The sequence below is a fragment of the Pteropus medius genome, unplaced genomic scaffold, assembly GCF_902729225.1.
Source record: "Pteropus medius unplaced genomic scaffold, Ma_sr-lr_union100, whole genome shotgun sequence".
In the NCBI taxonomy this organism is placed as follows: domain Eukaryota; kingdom Metazoa; phylum Chordata; class Mammalia; order Chiroptera; family Pteropodidae; genus Pteropus; species Pteropus medius.
Window position 1 is genome coordinate 10,823,363 of NW_024354503.1, and position 19,213 is coordinate 10,842,575.

General features: G+C 39.5%; 1 protein-coding gene across 1 annotated transcript in view; it reads left to right on the forward strand.

Annotated features, from left to right (window-relative positions):
* Window positions 1-1,299: 1,299 nt before the first annotated feature.
* The window catches only part of RSPO3 (R-spondin 3), a 75,291-nt gene continuing 57,377 nt past the window's right edge, over window positions 1,300-19,213 (forward strand). The window contains exon 1 of the mRNA XM_039854342.1: window positions 1,300-1,966. Within this exon, the coding sequence (XP_039710276.1) occupies window positions 1,870-1,966 (97 nt within the window). The 5' untranslated portion in view covers window positions 1,300-1,869. The remainder of the gene's footprint in view (window positions 1,967-19,213) is intronic.

A 19,213-nucleotide genomic window follows, 5' to 3' on the forward strand; every position in this document is an offset into this window, starting at 1 on the left:
ACTGTAATGCTAGAGGGTGCACTCTTTCAGATATTCTGTTAAATACAATACACAGGACAAGTTTATATTAAAACCACTTTGGGGGTTTGTGACATAAAACTGAATACTTCCTAAGTAACTACTTGAGGCATATCGACTTGTGCTGCTGGAGAAGCGGTGGGAAGCTTACTATTGACTAATAACATCCAGGGTGTGTACATCACTCAGAAAATGCCGGCCCACGCTTCTCCCTCTCCTGGGTGGACTGGCGAACCTTATTTTCTGCTGCCATGGGGCCCCTACCTGCTCTGAGAATAGAAGGAAATAGTGGACCCTCCCTTCCTCCTTCAAGACCGGGAAAAATGTATCCAAATATCATTTCCAGACCCCCAGATGAGAAACCAAATTGCACAACAGATCCTCTCGAGAAGATTGAGAGACGGAGGGTGAAAGAGCTCCGAGCGCGGGCAAGCTTACTACGGAGGAAACTGCCTGAGGGGAGGAGGAATCTTCCAGAGCTTCAGCGACGGCTCAGTTTGGAAGAAAGCGCAGCACAACTGAACTTCCAAAGGGACTGTCCTGAGCGCACAAACCCCTGGGTCTGTCCCCCTCCAGGCAGGTAACCCGCGGCCGAGCTGACCGTTCGCGGCCATGGAGCTTCCACCGGACCACCCGCCCAGTGCCCAACTGCAGCTTTTATTGAAAGAGAGAAAAGCGACAGAGGAGGGGCTAAAGAAAACTGGAAAGGAGTTCGCCCCCAGAAACCCTCCAGCGATCTGCCAAGCGGGCGAGGGGCGAGCTGCCCAAGGCCAGCCATTGCGCGCCAGCAGTGGGGGTGAAGGCGCGGCGATGCAGGGCAGCTCTGCCCGCGAGAGCAGGGTGCGCCCAGCCTGAGGTAGCGGAGACCAGCCGAACTAGGGCGTGGGGGCGGGGGTCTCGCGCCCGCTCGACCTTCGGCCTCAGCACTCCCAGCCCAGTGCGCCCACCTCTCCCTGGGAGAGCTACGCTTTGGAGGGCTCTTCTCCGCACGCAGTGCCTCCCCCACTCCCCCTGGCTAGTATTCTCCCGCCTTCTTTCCAGGGTCCAGAGATGCTCCGCTGCAGACCCGAGACCCCTTAGGCGCCTCTTCCCGTCCCTCTGCCAAATCGCAACGCCTGTACTTTTCCAGCTCCCTCTTTCCCTCTTGAAATTGAAAGTTATTGAGGTCGCTCAGGGTTGTTGCTCCAGCAGTTTCCTTCCCCGCCCCCGAACTCCCCCCGCCCCCCGCAGCCATACCCCCTCCTCCTTCCCTCGCCCTGTCTTTCCCTCCTTCCCTCCCTCTCTCTCCCTCCCTCTCTCTCCCTCCTCCCCTCTGGGGTGCTCCTGGCAGCCCAGCCCAACTTCGCGAACGCCAGAAGCAGCTCGGGGTCTCTCCGCCGCCCCTTGGCCATGGCCGCGGTGCCGACGGCGCCCGCTCCCCTACGCTCCCCGGGCCTCCGCCACTGCCGCCACCGCAACCTCTGAGCCCCTGGGGCCGCCGCCGCCACCGCCCGCCCGGATCCCGCTCGCGGCCGCCGCCGCTGCGCACCATGCTACCTGCGGCCGCCCCGCCGAGGCCGCTCGCTGCTCCTGGAACCCTCGCTCGCGGCGTTGACAGCCACCCTAGCGGAGCCGCCGCAGTTCAGGGCTCGGACAATTTGAAAGTACAATAGTTGGTTTCCCAGTCCACCCGACCCGCTTCGTTTGCCATCCCAGCACGCCCATCGGATCAGAGTGGAGAAGTCCGCTGCTTGGGTTCTCTCTCGCTCTCTCTCTATTACGCCTAACACCTACATATATTTCTAAAACATTCAATATAATTAACAATCAAAAGAAAAAGGAGAAAAGGAAGGGAAACATTACTGGGTTACTATGCACTTGCGACTGATTTCTTGGTTTTTTATCATTTTGAACTTTATGGAATACATCGGCAGCCAAAACGCCTCCCGGGGAAGGCGCCAGCGGAGAAGTAAGTGCAGGGTTTTTTACGCGTTTGCTCCCTCCGGCCGCGTTCACCTGTCGGGTCGCTTTGCCAGTCCGAAGTCCGCTCCCAGCGCAGCTGTCTTCCCGCCCTGCATCCCACGCCTCCGAAGGAGGGAACAGTTTAGGCTCCGGTATTACCGGCGTCTCACGCTTTCCTCTCCGAGCCCCGCTCTTACCCCGCATCGCATCCACGCGGATGCCAGAGTCAGGCGGACCCGACGCTAATGTGGCTCCCGCCCCCTCCTAACTTCAGGTTCGCAGAAAAGTTCGGTTCTTCGTTTGACTAGCTCTAGGGACTTATGCTTTTCTTATGAGACTCAGGCGGGGATCTCGAGTCCCAGGGATGCCCCCCCGACCACTGAGTAAACGCCAAGAGAGGCGCGTTCCGTGGCGCCCTGGCACCTCGCGTCGCCGCCTCGCGTAGGGGGACCTGGCAGGGCCCTCCCGTGGCGCTCGGCTGCGAAGAGCCCGCTGGCCAGCTAGGGAAGCAGAGAGCGAGCCCCTGCGCGGCTGTTTTCACCCGCCACGAGCGAGTGGAACAGAAAGGCGTACGAAGCGCTCAGGGTTCGCGTGTCTGTGCGTTTCAGAACCGCTCGCCGTCCCACTGATGGGGCTGTGAGGACCTCCAAACCGGCCACTGGGAGCTGGGTTTCCGGTTACAACCTTGCTTGTCACGCGTGAGCGTGTTTACCATTTCAGGCTCTTTCAAGCGGGTCCCCTGGGGCAGACGCAAACCGAAGGTGGGGTTCTCCCTAAAGACTCATGCTCTTCTCCTCACTGCCTCTTACCCCGACTCCTGTTACTTGGAACGTTGGCTTGTGAAGACTTCTTAAAACAGTGCCCTAGCTGAGATTAAACGAGCACCCCCAGAGCACTCTCAACCCAGGTTGGTCTGTGTAAAAGGTGGCATCGTCCTGAGATGAGGGGTCCCTGCTCCCGGCTAGCCAGGCACGGGGGCTGCTCTGGCGTCTGTGAGGCGTGGGGTGTCCCTTTGTAAATAGTAGAGCTGGGGGCGATCCTAGCTCCGCGGGCGGGGGGCGTAGAGAGAGGGAGGGAGAAACCTCCTGGAGCTATTGGGGCGCAGAGAGGGATGCTATTGCCTTGGCCCTTCAGACCTCCCGGGTGGACGAGCCAAAGACGCTTGGCAGCGTCTGGTCCAGCGCGGGGAGCTCCCTCAGTACCTTCGTGCAGGCGCGAGTGCAGCGCGGAGGACACAGCACATGCTTGTGTGAGATGCAGATTTAGTAATCGCTTCTCCTCCGCTGTTTGTCCCTGCCCTGCCCCTGGACGTGAGGGTCTCCTGAAAGCTGCCTTTGTGCCTCTCGCCTCTGGCAGACAAGGTTTGATTCACCTGAAAATTGCCTTTAAAAAACGTGGCGGGGCTGGAGCGCCAGGAGCTCTGGCTCGGCCTCATAGCCTCTAGGATCGCGTAGCGGGGGGCAGGAGGACCTAAGCTAAACACGTCAGGGCATCCGATTTATTATTCTTGGCCTCTGAATGGTTTGTATTCTTCGTAACTCCTCCAACCACCCTTTCACGGAAGCCTTGCCCTCGCGCCTGACGGTCCCCGCCTCCTCTCACCGGTCCGGCCCAGGAATTGAATCGCAGGTCAGTGAGGAGAGGGATGCCGAACATAAGCGCAGCTTCCTGCTTCCATCACTTTTCCAGTCGGTGCCCACCCGGCGCCCATAGCCCACTGTCTCCTTCACCGCACTGAGAACTTGCAAGGCCAGAAGCCACACAGGGACCTGGGTGTCAGTGTTAGAGGTGCCCCCGATTGAAGTTTTGGGGCCACTTTTTCTTAAAGAAGACACAGGAAAGAAAGTTGGCCATCTATCCATTTGTTCCTACCTCCCCTCACCGGGTACAACAGTGCGGGAAGCTGCCGGGTGAGGCAGCCTCAAGGCTGTGGATAGATAGCACCTGGATAATACACCTCTAGGATCAAACTAGAGAGGAATCGCGGAGTTCAAAAGGCCAACTCATTTTCAACCTGCCTTAATCGTCTCAAGGCCAAGTCAAAGGCGCCCTCTGGTTGTGTAGCGGGGATGAGAGGAGTGGGTGGACTTGGGTTGAAATTCCAATTATTTTGTGAGAGTGGGGCTGGGAGAGAGCTCCCGTAGCCCGGGATGCTCCTTACTCCTCCGTGCTTGAGTCTGCATTTGAGCTGGATTTGCTGGTGCAATCCTGGGAGAGGGGCGACCCCTTGCGTCTTTCGAGGAGACACGCGAGACTCTCTTGGCAGGTGCAGTATGATTTTTTTTTTTTTTTTTTTGAGAACGAGGAAGGGATGGAGGGTAAGGAGAGATTTTGTTAAATGTCCAGAAACTCAAGATCAAATTGCATGTGCACATACTCATTTGTTTGAAAATATCTGAAAGAAACACATAATGCATCTTTTTTTTTCTCAAACAGGGACTAGGAAAGGTTGTTTTTGTTTTTGTTTTGTTTTTAGTGAAAAATGAGGTAATAGTCAAAGGTATTTTAGGAAGAAGCGGCCTTTCCTGCTTTTCCAAGAGATAACTAAAGTGAATATTTAAGAATATCCCTTCTAGCCTGTAGTTAATAGCTTCGTTTTCCTAAACTATTAAAATCCTAACTATGTGAAAGATAAAAAAAAGAAAAAAAAAAGAGGGGGGGTGTAAAAACCATTTTTCAAAGCAATCTCTTGAATGTTTTAGTAAAAGGGTATCTTGCAAAAAAAAAAAGATATTCATTTGTAGTGTTAAATACTGCCAAGTGTACGGAACCATGGCTAATCCTCAGATATAGCTGATAAAGCGATATCAGTAGTATCCTGTTTCCCTAAAACGACTGTTATACCATGTCTCTGTTTTGTTGTAAACTGGTGCTGTTGTTTATTGTTGTAATAGAAATGACATCTTTAACAGGAGCTTTGTACTTTAAAAATATCTGTTGAGTTAAGGGTGAATGCCCAATAACTGCTTTGCCTATTTGGATTTATATATAGATAGAGATGACTAAATTGAATTTATTCATGATAAAAATGAAATGCAATCATTATTTAAAAATCCCCAGGCAGTAATTTTTTTCAGAGAGAAGCTTTAGCTTTAAGGATAGGATGCTAAATCAAGGACCCTGAACCCAGTTTTTAACTCATTTCCAAATCAGCCTTTGCAACTTAGTACAGTAACTTCTGAATTCCAAGTTATCTACTAATAAAAATAATGATCAAATTTGCCATACTAAAACCACAATACCATACTATTGCACCACATTTTCACTTGAATTATTCACTTGGGCACCAAAATAGCCACTTGAATTATAGAGGCAGGAATTAATGTTCCCATTTTACAGAGAATGGACTCAAGAAACAGAGGCTAAGTAACTTATATAAAGCCATGCAACTAGTAAGTGAAGCTTGTCTCCTGCTATTTATAGTATATGCTGATTCATGTCCAAGAGAAGATGTCAGGCATGTTAAATAATAAATATTATGGTCTCCAATATGTTTTGAAAAATAAGCTGTTCTGGTTGACTGGAAAATTTTGAACTGATTATTTGTATTATATGTTATACATTAATGACCAATGTCAAAGAATTAAATACCTAATAGTAATAGTGAAGCTTGTTAACTATAATATTATTTGTTTATTTAGAAGATATTGTAGGATCATATTATACCAGAAGACTATTGTTAGAAACATCAGTTGCCATTGTAGTATTCTTTTTATTTGATGCCATCTATTAATTGAGTTTTAATTGTTTAGATTCTAGATAAATGCAAGTTTGGAAAAACCACCGTAAGCATAATAATTACAAAGCACCCACTGCATAATCTATAAAACTTTTAAATCTTTCACAATCATGTTTGAGATAAAGTAATAAGAATACAAGGGAAGTAATTTTAATGGTAATAAAATAAAAACTGACTTATTGGAATATACTGGTTATTGCTCATGACATTGTTTCAGATGTTGAGCCATTCTTTGAGATTCTGATACGCTCTTCGTGATTACACTGCTTATCTTGGAAAATAACAAGGTAACTATGAAGTAGAAAAATCTTTTATTCTGCTATACATTTTGTAATATTAGTTTTAAATGAGTGTGCGGTTTGAATATTGGCTGCGACACATTTCCTCACCTGTCTACTTTTCTTACCAGTCTACCTGTTTTTGAGAGAGCCATTGTTTAATAGATGGAGACATGAGTAAAATTTGCTGGAGAAAATATATTCCCCAACATATGTGATATCTGTATGCATCACACACATTCAAACTCTTAGGCAGTAATGGCAACATCTAAATACAAGTAAAAGACACTTATTTTTGTGAATTCCAATTTAGTCGTCATTACACTATAAGAATTGTTTCTTAAAATACCTTTTTGTTATACTATTTTGATTCTTTATTACTTCAATAGCATGATTTTATTACCATTAAGAATGATAATTTTTAAATATTGTCTTTTTAGTCCCAAGTTATTCTATGTAAAGTAATTGAGAATATAAGGATAAGTGTGAAATTGATTTAATGTACTCATTTCAATATTCCTTTAAGCATGAAATATGAACACTATTTCAACTTGTAAGGAGATAAGTTTTGCTAAACCATTTCTCCATTAACTATTTTCCTAGTATTTAATACTCTACAAATTAAGTCCCCAGAAAGCTATGAATAGAAATTACAACATGCAGTTAAATTTGATTTTCAAGTCATTATGGGGAAACCCTTGCCACACTACCACAAATGAATTTATTAGTCATCGGATTATTCTAGACTATTTGAATCTGAACAGAGATCTCCAGATTGCTACTAAATATAAAAAGTATTTTAAAAGTAAATGATTAATTTTTTTAATACAATAGTTTTTCTAATTCTTTTTAATGTTGATAGAACACTATGTGGAGTTGTCGGAACCCTATGTAAAATTAAGACCAGATGATCCCTCTGCAGTTATTAGAATGAACTATCAAAAATTAAAACTATTTTACATACAGCGATTTACTCAGTCATTTTTCCTTTCCCTTTTATCTCTATCTAAATGTTTTATTTTGGACATTGTATTAACCTCTCTTCCCACTGCCTTACTATTCAGTCATTGCACTCCCTGAAAAATCTTTTTCCAAGTAGTGAATTCTTGAAATGCCATCAGAATGGGTATTATGTTTCATGAAATGTAAGAATCAGCTTTGGTTACCATTAGGAAAACATCATTCAGTTTTGAGAGCATGGTAAGGATCATGCAAGACAGTGTGTTGAAATTATATGTTTTACTTGGTTAGGACTATTTCTTCTCTGAACAGTGCATTGTACACTGACATTCTTTTGAAAATGATCATTTGAAAAAGTGTTGCATCATAAATTATCTAGACTTTTTGCCTGGCTTTTGATTTTGAAGAATAATGTGGAGCTATAAATTTTTTCTTAAAGTTTAAAATGATCGGATTATCTTAAAATTTACTATCTGATGGACAACCTATTGAGTTTGAAATGCTTTGCGATTTTACTTTAACAAAATTATATAAAATATTATAAGATATATATCTATAGTATATGCTGCCTGTTTTTTGTTTTTTGTTTTTTCTATTTATTTAATTCTGCCCATCAGATCTTTCCATTCGGGAATATTACCAGTATTCTGATTAAAGTACTCATTCAGCAATACTGGAAAGAATGAAATGTTTCATTCTCAAGAATTATGGCAGTGCTAAAAATGCTACTATCTAAGTGCCATTGAATAGGAAGTAATCACATTTTCTGCTCCAAAGGCGTTTCAACAACATGAAACTTTTAAGCAAAATACTTGAATTATTTCACCTGTGAAAAGTTTGAGAAATTTCAAAAATTCATTTAAAAATATGGGTACAGGTGCCTCTTATCTGATAAGGGCATTTCTGCCTTATCTATAATCTTGGGAAGGGGTTTAGTTACCATCTGCTCTCACTAAAATTCTTCTGGTAGTTTTTTTAGAGAAAATTCAACGGTACTAAAGAATATTATTGCCCAATTAAATATATAAATTATAGCTTTTAACTGTCTTTATGCCTTATGTAAGAATCTAATCCAGTCTTCAAAACACTGCCTTATTGGGGTTTCATCTGATCTTTAAAAATTTGATGAATAGCAAGCATTAGAAATTCATGGTAGAGACGGAGACTTAAGAAGCCATCGAGGGAGGCTCCTCGGTGTATATTGGAAAAAGTAGACTGAGAAGTAGAAGACTAGGCTCTAGATCTAGTACTACAACTAATAAGATCCGGATAACTCAGTCAAGTCCCTTACCCACACTGGGCTGCAGTTCCTCATCTGTGAAATGAGGCGATTGATTAAAAATTTAGATCTAGGTGACTCCTATAGTCTTAAACTTTTAGTCTTTTGGAGCACATCAATCACAACTAGGGAGTTAAACAGTCCTAAACTTAGTTGTTTTCTTTAATTAAGTTTAGTGAACGAAGATTAAGAATGAAAACAAATATATGTATCTATTTATTATAAGTGAATTCCTTATATAAAGACTAATTAATAAGTAACTTACCAAAGTAGATAATGAATAAATTATGATATTCCCCATTTTCTCAATTCCTAATGCCTGAAAACCATAGCCATAGGATGGATCAACATACTCAGCCATCAGCAGATCTATCTTATCTTTGGGCTTATAGTCAGGAAGCTGGTTTGCAATACCAGCTAGACAGATGCTTCAGAACTCCCCTACCATGTCGGGCTTTCAGAATTGGCCTGTGCTAGGATGGAAGTAGCAATTACAATGGCCCAGGTTTAAGGTGCTATGACAGTTATAAATTGGCAACTAATTGGGTTGAAAGAGAAAACAAGAAGAAGGTCATATTTGGCACTAAACTTTGAAATGTGAGGACTGAGATCTGGGTGGATGGGAAAATAATGGAGAAAAAAAGGTGGGGAGGTAGAAGAAGCAGATTTGGTAGGAAACTTATTTTTCTTTTGAGAGCCAGTAGGGCATTTAGCAACTTCAAATCAAAGTTTCAGAGAGTGTCAGGGGCTGGAGAGAAAGTATGTAGGAGTTACTCATGTAAAGGGGATAACCGAATACATGAGACACAATCTAATAGTGCTTTGTTTATTATTAAAAGTGTTTACAGTGCTGACATAGAGACTCACTTATTGGTAGTATCAAAATAATATTAATTACATTAAGGTGCTTTATCTAATTTAAAGAGTCTAATATATCATTCTCAACTGTGGTTTCTCATTTTTATAGTACTTTCTGTATTATGTAAGAGAATGGTCTCTGGTAATGTGAGCTACAGTTTTAAGTTGTCACATCTTTAAACTGAAGATCATATCAGAAGTCTCATTACCTATGGAACTATATGACTTTGCCACAATTCATAGGAAAACTGAAAAACTTTATGGTAATGAAAGATAAGTTTCCTTAAGGCATAAAAATATTTTTTTCATATCATTCCATTTTGATCCAGTATCTACTCATAACAGTCGCATTCTACTTTCAAGTAGATTTCTCTATAAAGTATGCTCTCATAAAATAAGAGAACATCAGAGTGGGATGAAACTTGAAGGAATTCAGTCCATCTATACAGAACAGGGATTACCTCTGCAACATCTTTGCCAAGTAATTGTCCAGCCTTTGCGACAACCCAGCCCCATGCCCTCTCTTTCTCCCATTCAACTTGGGCCTTGTGTATCAGAAGCAGATTTCTATTTTCTCATGTGTCTATTCTCTTAGCTCTCTTCTGAGACCTTGACATGGACATGGGGTTTAGTTACCTTAAAACATCTTTCTAAAATGAATACACAATAATGCAATGCACTATATTCACTCCCAAAAATTGTCCTCAGAAAACTAGCTGGTAAGCATATTTATAATTATACCCCAATACAAAGCACATTCCTGAGAGTAAGTGGTAAAGCAGCCCCCATTTTATAACCACATAATACAAACCACCACCACACAATGTAAAATAACAGAATTTGTGAGCTGCTTATTTTAGAACACTATTTTCTTAACATATGCTTGATAAGTTAGTAAGAAAAAGAACTGCTAGTTTCTCACTGTTATGTTCTTCTCTCATACGAAGCGACCTCACAGATATGAGCACAATCATCTCAACAAAAGCTGTCGTAAAAGGAGAGGCGGTATCACATTTTGCTGATAAGAAGGAGGTAAAATGTTTATGCTAAGGTGTGTGTAAATGCTTCACGGCAAACTATAGCTTCCTAGTTCTCAGAACCATTGTTATATTTATATACATTTTATCTTAATATACATTTATATTTACTTGTTGAAGTGAATGTTGTGATAATGATTATTATTTAAATAGCAGCCATATTTTAATCATCTGTGCCAGATCCTGTACTTGATGTTTTTGCAAATATTATCTCATTTAGTCCTCACGCTTACCCTATAAGGAAGGTGCCAATAGTCCCAAGTTAGTTGCCTCAGATCATTCAATTGAGATATGGTGGACCTGGGATGCCAGTTCAGGGCAGACTCTAAAGACTATGTCCTTCCTTGATTTCTTCGCATCACCTCAACTACTGAGATTGATACTGGAGGCAATCATGGAGGCATTTTCTCAAACCCCATCTTCTTTTTTCTTTCCCTTATTCTCACTTTGCTCATATCTCTTCTTCCTAATTTAACAAACCACAAATCTTTTCTCAAATCTTTATTATAGAAGTTGCTTTTGGTATTCTAGTAGTACTCTCTCCCACATCTTTTTCTTTTCTCTACCCATTTTCCTCTCTTTCTTTAAACCTGCCCTTTGATGATTCTTAAACATAAAAAGTTCCTGGCTGTTTTTTCATTAGAAGCAATAGAATAGCACAGTTTATATGAAATGCTCTAAGATTATTCTTCCCATCTATGGTGTGTGTGTCCAAGAGAAGATTAACTTAGGCATGAGGATGTGGGTGAAGTCTATAATTTTGCAGTTAAATATCAAAATCCTTCTATGTAATTTACAACCACAATAGATATTTCACCGGCTAGTTTTTGTTATCCAGAAAAGTTATCTTTATGGTGCTTCATAAAATCAGTTATTTATATTACTTTTACCATGAGCATTAATAGTAACTTCCACTCCAAATTTTTGCTTTATGGGTTTTAGTACAGTGATTTTCAACCTTGATTTTGAATTGGAATCACCTGGGGGGGGAAAAAATGCCTGACTCTACCCTAAACCAAATGAAACAGTGTCTGGGGATGGGGCTTGGACATCTGTATTTTCAAAAATAATCCTGGTGATTCTAATGCGCAGCCAACTACTGTTGGACTCTTAATTTAAGAATAACTATCACTGCTGAGCAACTGTTGAAAACAGTGCAGTTCATGAGAGTTACACAAAATAGGCTTGTGCAGAGTATGATAAAAAAAATGAATTATGTGTCATTTGAATAGATAGGAGTTTAAAATACAAACGGGTCCGATAGTCTCATATTGCTTATCGATCAAATATAGTTAAACTTGGAGCACTGACTAGTGCAGACAAGACTATCTGATAGAGAATTGTCTCAGCCAAAGAGTTGAAGAGCAAAGTTCACACACTAGGACATGATAATGAGTTTAACAGATATTGGCTTCATAGAATAAGAACACTGCTGCTAAGTGAGGTAAATTGGGGCCGAGTGTTCTTGCTATTGAACTCTAAATACCATGGGTGACTGAGGCAGTACATAGGATAAAAGATGCGGTATCAGCCACACCAAAAATGTTTTTCAAAGCTATTTAATAATAAGCAACAATTTTCATGTCTTACTAGATGATTGGTAATGTGCCCTAGAGATTTTAGGAAAAACATAATGGTTAAATAACCTCCTAACAATAACTAAACATCCCTTTCTCTTATAGTTTCTATAATTTCTGACCAACTTTAGATTGACTACTGGTTATCAGTTAAATACTATAAATAGCGTAATTTTTAACTTCATCTTAATGAGTTAAGTTTTGTTGTAGGTTGTTTATCATGAACGTACTGTTTTTACTTCTCTACTAATGTGCTCTTCTTTGGGTGACTATCTTCATTAAATCTTGTTTATTATTCTTTTCTAGTCCATGAAGGATTTTCAGACCCTGTCATAAACCAGGGAAAGCTCCATGTAAAAGTGAGGTGGAAGTCTGGGCTTCCTGTCAGACTTAATTCTGCTTGTTAAGGGGGCTCCTTGGGAAAATTTGGGTTCTAGTGAGTCACTAGGCCAAATCTCAATAACACAATTGCCAAAAGTAATTAGACTGAAGAAAGCCAGGCTTCTTGGGAGGAGGGTCATCACAGCACTATTGAGCCATTGCTCCATGGTCAGACCTAGTTACATGTCCCTAAGGATTGGGAGCAATCATGAGTTACAGAGAGCAGGAAATCCACCAGAAAACAATGTTTTCCACCAATTTTTTTTTCTCAATAGGTTATTCACCCTAAGCATGCAAGCGATGTAAATACGCCACTGGTATACGTGCACAGTTTATGTCATCATCGTCTTATAAACCACCTTGTCTGCCTCAATGAGTACAAACACACACATACAAAACTCCTGCCGTCATCACTCCAAGTTCTCCTCCTCCCTTCCTGAGTAGATAAAAAGAATCCAAGGAATTTAGTCTGAGTCTTTGTAAAAGAGGTGTCTGATGAGGATGGAAAGGGAAAGGAAGGGATCCTTGTAAACAACCTAAGGTTAGTTTAGATATAATATTACTAGCATACCATTTGGAAATAAAAAGAAATAGTAGTACATTCACGAGGACAGAAGTTCTAAAAGCTCAAGAGCTAGGAAAAGGCCAAGAATAAACTTATGACTTCTTGTTCTGAAAAACAATACCATGTGGAAACATGGTCCTATCAGTAGCTAAATAGAATTTATCAATAACTAAATGGTGCTCCGGTTTTAAATTTTTAATATCTTAGAAATTAGGAAATTTTTAAAACTTTCTATAGGCAAATATTCAAGTAGCACGAATATATCTGTGCTTAATAAAATACTCTTTTGACACTATTGGCATTGCCTCAGATACCCAGGAAAGATGCTCTGTCACCTCATGTGATTGATCTTTAATGGAACAAAGACACAGAGCTCCCACTGTTTATATGCTTAATGTGGTAAGTTTCACATTCCTTTATGCTTCAGAATGACTTCAGTATATTCAGTACTCATATGACCTTCGACTACTAGCTCTCTGTTTAAACATGTGGATGGGCTGTATTGCTTATTTTAAATCCACAGACAAGCAGGCAGATTCACTTTCTGGCCCACCTTCTTTGGCAATGGGCAATCTCCAGGTAATATTTGGCAAATAAACCCTGACTCTGCACTGTGCACACCAAAGAGTTATAATGACCTGCAGTCTATATATTGCTAATCTAAGGGAACTATATATTTGATTTTTTTTAGTCTTGACTTTGATCATGAGATAATCTAAGAATAGGCGAATCCTAAATTTTGGAAACTTAGAAATAAAACTGTCACCTGTATTTACTTATATCACTGCTTTTTGATGTCATGTAATTTCTGCCATGAAATACAAAAGATATAGACAAATGCTGCTTGGCCACAAACTAAATGAGCATATATTGAGCAGCTGAATACTTGTTTCTTACAGAGTTTAGTCTTGTTTTCCAATTATGATGAATTTGTTGATCTAAGTCCAAAAGGACCCTCCTTACTGTCTAGTAACAAGAAATAAAGTCCAAAGGTGGTATCCCCAGCTCCTCTGGCTTTAATTCACCCACTCATTTCATGCCATCTCAAGGTGGTAACTCTTAGCCTCCTCTGCAAAGACTAATATAATTTAAAAGGGGCTGTCTCTCTTTTCTATAGGATACTTCTCAGACATCCGCCCAACTTTCCAGTCTGCCCAGAACTTGACGTAGATCCAAGCTTTTAATACAGATCAGTAGGATTCCCCTGGAAGTCAGTTATGCTTGCAGGACCATGTTGATGCATAGCAAGCCTTAATACAATCAATAACATGTGCCATTCCACCCAGCTCTGAGCCGCCAAGACCCAGCCCCGATTCATGTGTGTTTTCAAACTTGTGGGCATTATGTGCCCAGACCTCAAAGTTCTATTTTAATAGAAAAAAGAAGAGTTTCAGAAGGAGGAGTTCCAAACCATTTCGGGCTACTGTTTCCACTTTCAGTACCCATGTGGACATCTCACATTTCAGGAATTCATTGTAAACTGTTCGTTTCTGAATTTAATAAATTGCCCATACTACACATGGAGGGCTTATAATCCTAGAAAACTTTATGTAATAATTTTTAACCAAACTACTTAAATCACAGGCTATGGAGCAGAAGTGCTATCATTCATCAGATAAGAACACATTTCAAATAAAAATCGCTGATTTTCCAGTACAGGATATTTTCTCCACCCTTCTTAGCACAAATTCACTTCCTTATCCACTCTCCAGATTCGAAACCACTACTAAGATGAATCGAACAGCCTTAATTTTAGAATCTTTTAAAGAAAAAACAAACAATCAGATAGCCGAGTTAATTTATAAAAAACACTGTTGCATTTATCTTGGCAGATTTCAATCCTTCTCTTTTCTAATTCTTGCACGTTGACTCTCACTCAGCAGCTCATGGAAGGAATAAGTCGTTTCTATATATTAAGTGCCTTGAGGACCCTTGCATAGAATAACTTTGGTGTTTCTTCACACTCTTCATACAGATTTCTTTCCTCAGATATGATTTATTTACTGGGTCTCTGAAACCTAAATAATCCCTCTAAACCTGAAGCAAATGGAGAGTAATTTTACAAGAGCAATAAATGAAAGTGGCTGATTAGATACTCTCCTTAATCTGGTCTGCATACCGAAGTACCTTTTTGTTAATACAAATTCTTGATATTCTAGCAAACAGCTCCCTGAAATTCTAGGGCAGCTTAAAATTATATGGCCAGGGACCAGGCATTTTCCCTCTCCCATACATCAGACCCCGTTCCTGGGAGTATGCCAGCAATTTTGCAGGATTCATTCAGACAACTGTTCTGATGTAAATATTTAGAGAAATCCTTTCCATTAGAGATAAAACAAAGTGTAAGTAACTGTTCCTAAATGATAGATCTTATTAATGTTTGCAACAGCAGGCCTTATGCTATCCGATGCACAGATTCAATACTGTACACTGAAGAAAAGACTAAGGGGAAAAGAATCAAAACAGGAATTAGATTGAACAGTATTGTAATCTGAACTTTATATTATTGTTTTAAGTTATCGCTATATAGATGATATGTTTTAAAATGCACAGAATGTAGGGGAAATGAGTTCATTTAAATTGAAAATAGCAAAAAAATTGCTATTGGTGTTTTAATGGTTTAAAAAAGTGGGGGGCAATTACAGATCTTATTATCCCCATGCCAATTCAAATGCAGCTCTTAACAATTTCTCCATATTTCCATCAAAATGAAGTAATACATTTGAGGTCCCATCTGATGTGAGCTCTGGTATCTATATCATTATTCAAGAACTATTAAAAAGGATAATGGCTGGGCTCTAATGCTTATATCAAATGTTGCTTGTTAAAATAGGGTAGTACCCTAGCATCTAGGACGCTCACCAGTATTCCACTTCTGTGTTTTCCTGTTTGGATGGTATTTTCAAGAGTTTATTATATGCTAGGGAATTACACATCTAAATAATTTAAAGCGTCAGAGGCTTTTTTGACTGGGTTTTAAATTAATTCTACAGTATTAATGATTACTGTGATACTTCACTAGAACAGGTGTACATTGTTTAAACTAGTTATTGTTTCCTCCTTCCCTTGGTGATTTAAGGTCTACACTAGAATATGAAAAGCCATGAATTTTAATTCAGTGTATTTATTGATAAGTCACAATCTGATATCTCATTAGTATATGCAGTTTTTTCTTCTTTACAAGAGTAGGAATTTCTTTTACGTTAGGATTTTTTCTATAGAAAAGCATTTTAGAAAAAAAGATGCTATGTCGATAATGTTAAAATATCTATAATGGGATTTTATTTCTCTTTCTTTTACTTCAAACAAATAATGACAATCATTTACTGCTGAGTCTCCAACAGAAACCCACTAGAATCTTGTATTTGTTTATAATTTAGCAAAGAATATAATAAAAATCGATTTTAGGGAAATGAAATGTAAACTTTATAAATTTCATTGCAGGAGAATAGCACCTGTCTAATTGCCTTTTTAGAGTCTAGATCTTCTTGAATTTGGACTTTAGTTAAAGAAATCCCACAATAGGGGGCTGGTGGATTGATTTCTAATTAACACTCTGCTATATAATTTAGTTTAATTAATACTCTGCTATATAATATGATTTAGACAAATCATTTAGTCTGTGATTTAGTTGCATCTACTATAAAATGGGATTCACAATCTTTTATTTACCTGAAAGCAGGAGACTGATCTTGAAGGCCCTCCAACAGTAAGTCAAAGAGCTTTTCTTTTTCCTTCTTGTAGTATGCTCTCTAACTTTAGATAGTTGTCTGTCAAAATTTCAAGAATGTGGAGTTAGAACTTGAATTCAGAAGCATAAGTTTCTCTTTGTACTTTCATGGAGTTTTTCGATCATATTTTTGGAAAGCTAGTAAGTAAAAAAAGAAGTTTTGTTGGGGGAAAACTATGGGGAAAAATTGAAATTAACCCTAATTAAAACAGCATAAATTCATTCATTAAACAGCCATTTATTGAACATTTAGTATGTGCTGGGATTACAAAAGTGAGCAAAACACAAATGAAATCTGCCCTGGGAGCCTGTCACAGTGGTTAAGGAAAGAAAATATGAGCCAGAATTAAAAAATATTTGGCTTAAGATAAATTAAAACTGTTGGTCTTTATAAGCTCTATAATATTTTTTAAAAGGCTTGTTTAAATAGAATTGGAAATTAATTAGATAATTTACAAATGAGCTTAATGTTCACCCAGATTCTTCTCTGGAAAACAAGGATTCTATACAGCATGAGGATGAAGCAGGAAGGTAGACGGAAGATCAACTGAAAACACTGGAATTTATTGGGCCTCCCAGTGTTTTCTTGTCTGAAAATTTATGACCAATGAACAGAAGCCATCATTTAGCATGACGTTTGTGACAATCATAGGAAATATGCTATGCGCACTATAAACGTAGTTGGCATTGTTAGGTAAAGCTTGTAATGGAGTGGCATAGTTAGCTGAGCGAATTTCCATTTTCGGCACATTGACTAATTTCTATAGTTGAACTTTCACACTAGTTCATTAACTGGAATTACTTTTTACCAAACAAACATTAAAATATTTTCTGTTTAAAAATAGTGCAGTTTTGTCCATCTCTCTGAGGCACTTTTCAAACCTTTTATGGTAAACCTTCAACCACTACATGGAACATACAAGCCAATCTACTTACAGCACCAGTCTGGCAAACGCATATCAAGATATTTGGATTTCTCATGTAAGTCTCTTGATGATGTTTCTTAACATTAATTGATAGCTTTAAAGATGTCGGTTGCCAGAATTCAAAGTCTTGAAAATAATGTGATCCAGTTCTTTTCTGTATGTTATTACTAACTTGTAAAGGGTTTTGAGTAAAGAAAGGTAAGTATCAGGTATTTTTATGTTATCACATGTAACCCAAACAACAATCTCACGATATATTGATAACAACTATTTTATAAATGAAGAAACTAAGGCTCAGAATAGTTAAGGAACAGACCAAAATGGCTTAGCCAGAAATGGTAGAACTAAGTGTATACCCAGATCTTCTGGCTGAAAGCACAGCTTTCTCCACTGCACTCTGCTTTTCATTAAGCCCATTAAAGGAGAATGCCAGAGGAGGTTTAAATGATGGAGAGTTCTCTTTCTGCAACTCAGACTGAACTACTAATGCCTCCTCAGACAAAAAGTGAGGGTGAGAGAGTGTAAACCAGCCTCATTTGACAGAAGTGATTACTTGGGAAGTGCAATAAGAAGGCTTTAAATTCTTTTTAAAGCAGGAGCCTGATAAGATCACAACTATTGTTCTTAAAAGATCATTCTAATTGCTAAATGGTAGCAGAAGTGGTAGTAGGAAACAGAAAGCTGTGAGCTCTGTTAATTAAGGAGGTAGAATCCATAGGAAAAGATGAATGGAGATGGGCTGAGGAGGCTTCTTAGATTTCTGATTTTAGTAACTGGATGGTGCCATTTAGAGAAATAGAAAATACTAGAAAAAGGACAGGTGTGGATTTAGGTGTTCAACATGTTTTAATAATAGTAAGGAAGATTTGTGGGAATAATATATATAGCATATAGCATAAGCCCCTGATGTTATTTTTGAGGAAAAAGAAAGGCTGGAGAAGTAAGTTACTTGATTGAAGTCACTTTGCAATGGAGCAAAGGGCAGAAACAACTCCTGCTGCCATTCTGCAATACCAAACACCACACAGCAGAGGGACGGTTCAAGTACTGACATTCCTGTAAAGTGCTCTGTGGCCCTTCTGACAATCTGATTTCTTATTTGTTTAATTAATGGTCATTTCAAAGAGAATTATCTGTTCACTGGATGAAGATTTATTTCACAATCTCTTTATTTCCTTACTCCATGAGATCCAAATCTTAAAAAGTTACTATAACCTGTTGCCCTGGTCTAACATGACTCATGATAGGGCACAATTTTAAAAAAGATAGTTACACATATTCTCATCTAATTCAGTTGTCAGACCTCTCATTTGTGTTTTTATTCTATTCTTGGGAATGGTCAGGTTTGAGTCTGGCCCTGAATTGGTAAAGTATCATCACACCCATTAGTAACAATAACATATCATTATAATTTCATACTACTTATTCAATTTTGTTCAATATCCTTGTAATATGTGCAAAGCAGGTTCTACCATTCTCATTTTACAGATAAGTGACTTGTATAGTATAGTATAGTAAAGCTAGTAAGTGGAAGAACTCAGCCTCACATTTCTTATAGGGTGATATTTGTTTTGTTTTACTAGAAGTCCATGGCCTTCCCTGCATTGCCAATATCCCTGTTTATCTCCTGTGAAGTTCCTGCTATTAGTATAATGTCTTTGGGTTTGACATAAAAAGCACGTAAGTTAGAGGAAATCTTTTTTCAGACGAGGTTATTCTTATTGGCTGACAAGATGAATTGGTGAATGTTTAAGATATTTTCCCATTTGAATGCCTATGTGTGAGCTCATCATGGGGGGGAAGGAGATAGGAAGGAAGAGGGTGCCAAATAAGCTATTTTAAAGACTGAACAAAAATATTTCAAATGCAAATTTATTTCTTTTCACACTAGATATACATAATATTTTTAACATTTTATTTTTTT